Here is a 2500-nt window from a genome sequence, read left to right on the forward strand (position 1 = left end):
GCGTTTCTGTTTCAACAGTTCCAGATGAGTCTAAAGAGATGCCTGCAAGCAGAAGTAAGAGAGTAGATGTGCAAATCGTTCGCTTTTTAGTGATCCATTTGAGTTCCAACAAACCTTTTTTTTTGCAGGAAAGCCAGCGACATCTCAAAAGCCATAACGCAGACACGTTGGACCATTTAGGCCGATTTGGTGATCACGAAGAGAAGTTGGCGGTTATCTGCAAACGTGCTAAATTACTTTTCCAGCGTAAAATAAGCGAGTGAGTTACTGGAATCCTACGTAAAGAGTATCTCTATAGAATTAGAGCATCGTCCTTTAGGTGGAAAAAATCGATCGAAGCCTATCGATACAGGACGGACACGTTTGCAAACCAGCAGAACCTCAGAAGACGACAGTACAGGAAGGAAGCAAGTCGGAGGGATTTTGTGCAGCGTTTTCGTAACGAAGAACTGTGCGCCCAGCGAAGAACGTTAGTATCATTAGACAAACAGTTCCAATAGAATTCTTATCACTAGTTTGCCATTCCAGGAACTCTTTACACATGAAATGCAAACTACGCGAGCGCGATGCGTTGGTGCAGCAACGGCTGAGGAACAACCGGATGAGAAACGTGATGATCAAAGCAACTCTAGTACGTATCTTCCGGATTCAGAGTCCCTTATCTGCATCAACCACCTCATGATTCCCGTTTTAGAACCAAGAAAAGTTTAACATGCATTGCTGCGCTTATCTACGTGAAAAAGCCAAGAATAACGAGCTGCTGAAGAATCATCTGGCCGAAATGGAGCTGAGAGTACAGCGCAGGAAGGAACTGCTGAATGAGCAGCACACGAAGCTGGACGAAGAGCTGAACCATCGAAAAGCAGCAAATGTATGTAAAAGATACGACCGTCGAAACCGTGACGCACTGGTAAAGACAATTTTAAGCCAGTGCAGGAGCCACATTCGCGCAAAATATCCCGATTCCAGCCAGTTGGAACCCAAAACCGTTGCACAAGCGGTTAATGCAGCCCTTACGATCCACACGGTTATAAGCCCGGCCGCGAGCAGCTCGTGTATTATCGATACGGCCAACCAGTTCATCTTGGATCTTCAAACGAAACCTTCCGATGCTCTTCCGTTGGACAGCTTAACCGTTGGCTACGTGAAAGATCGGATTAGCGAGATGATGCAAGACATTCTTCATCGTAGCATCGCTCAAGCTTGCGAAGTGATATCCAAAGTGGCTCAACGGAAATGCGATCGACTCAATGCAGGCGAAAACCAGCCGAGATCCTCCGTTTGCAGTCGTCGGAGCGAGGCTGCAGCGTCTCGCAACATGCCTGATCGTAAACGACGGTCAAAGGTGTCGATAGGACCAACATCCATCGTTGCGCAGTACGAGGCGTCGAATAGTACACTCAAGAAGTGCAAAGATAGACCACCGACTCCGATAACATCCGTCACGTCGCTGGTCACCTGCACGATGCAAGAAACGGAATTGGACCGACGGATCACAAGCATGTTGGAGATTTCTTTCGAAGCGGCCTGTGAGCTGGAGCAACGCATTCGGTCCGATGATTACCCCTTGATCCATGTCATGTACAGTCAACGGAGGTACTTGGAGGGAAACTTGCTCAAGTATCGCATGATCATTCAACCGTACGTCGACCAGCGCGTCTTAGCATCGATCGAAGTGGACCAGCTCACGGTTGACGAGCGGAAATGGTGCGGTGTATCGAAGGACAGGCTACTCCATCAAACAGCGATCGGGTTATTAAAGTTTCCCGACGGTAATCAGCAGTACGCCAAGGCCATGCTCGATTGTATCAACTATTTAACGGTACAAGCGACCAACCAGGCTCAGCAGATTCTTAATGACCCGTGAAAAGGCGGAATAACTGTTCGGAACTGTATAGAGGAGGTTGAGATGCCAGTTTGTTGAAGATTTTATAACAAAGCCCACACGGCGTTACTGTTTATTCCGCACGATAACGCAAACGAGAGAGAAGCTAAGCGTATAATTTAACTTTGAGGGCAATAATTGCGTAGAACAGAGCGTTGGCTTAAGCGAACATCTTGGCTAACCGACCATCATCGTACAGCTTCTTGATATCGGTGCCACCACCGATGAAATTACCGTCGATGAACACTCGCGGTACCTGGTAGAGAAGGGACGGAAGAGGATGGATGTAACAAATAGTTGATATGGCCGTTAACACCCTTCTATTATCATCCCATTACCGCATTGTGGTTGCGGTTGATAGTGGAAAGCCCACCATACAGAGCACCACACAACGTACCGTTTTGGCTCCGGTCAGCTCGCCAAGAATGGATTGAATTTCATCACCGTCGTTACGCTTATCCAACTCGTAGCAAGTATACTCGACGTTAAGCTTCTTGAAGGGCTACAACGAGATGCGGAAACCATAAACATTAACATTCTTTCCGATGACTCATCTAGCCAAGTGTCTCCACACTCTGCGCCCGCGATAACGGGAATTACGCCATCGGGCGTCAT

The 2500-nt window shown here is 47.6% G+C and overlaps 3 protein-coding genes across 3 annotated transcripts in view; 2 read left to right on the plus strand and 1 right to left on the minus strand.

Moving 5' to 3' along the window:
• Positions 1-1869, plus strand: part of LOC126578994 (uncharacterized) — a 2604-nt gene extending 735 nt beyond the window's left edge. The window contains exons 2-6 of the mRNA XM_050242183.1: positions 1-54; positions 129-259; positions 320-469; positions 529-631; positions 695-1869. The exon at positions 1-54 is cut by the window's left edge and continues 75 nt beyond it. Coding sequence (XP_050098140.1) covers positions 1-54; positions 129-259; positions 320-469; positions 529-631; positions 695-1867 — 1611 coding nt within the window. The 3' untranslated portion in view covers positions 1868-1869. The remainder of the gene's footprint in view (positions 55-128; positions 260-319; positions 470-528; positions 632-694) is intronic.
• The window catches only part of LOC126578995 (RNA-binding protein lark), a 40180-nt gene that overhangs the window by 34334 nt on the left and 3346 nt on the right, over positions 1-2500 (plus strand). The gene's annotated exons all lie outside the window — the stretch shown is intronic.
• The window catches only part of LOC126579005 (uncharacterized), a 784-nt gene continuing 229 nt past the window's right edge, over positions 1946-2500 (minus strand). The window contains exons 2-3 of the mRNA XM_050242204.1: positions 2283-2387; positions 1946-2141 (exon numbers count right to left, since the gene is read on the minus strand). Coding sequence (XP_050098161.1) covers positions 2046-2141; positions 2283-2387 — 201 coding nt within the window. The 3' untranslated portion in view covers positions 1946-2045. The remainder of the gene's footprint in view (positions 2142-2282; positions 2388-2500) is intronic.

Source organism: Anopheles aquasalis, chromosome 3 (assembly GCF_943734665.1).
Source record: "Anopheles aquasalis chromosome 3, idAnoAquaMG_Q_19, whole genome shotgun sequence".
Classification (NCBI taxonomy): Eukaryota; Metazoa; Arthropoda; class Insecta; order Diptera; family Culicidae; genus Anopheles; species Anopheles aquasalis.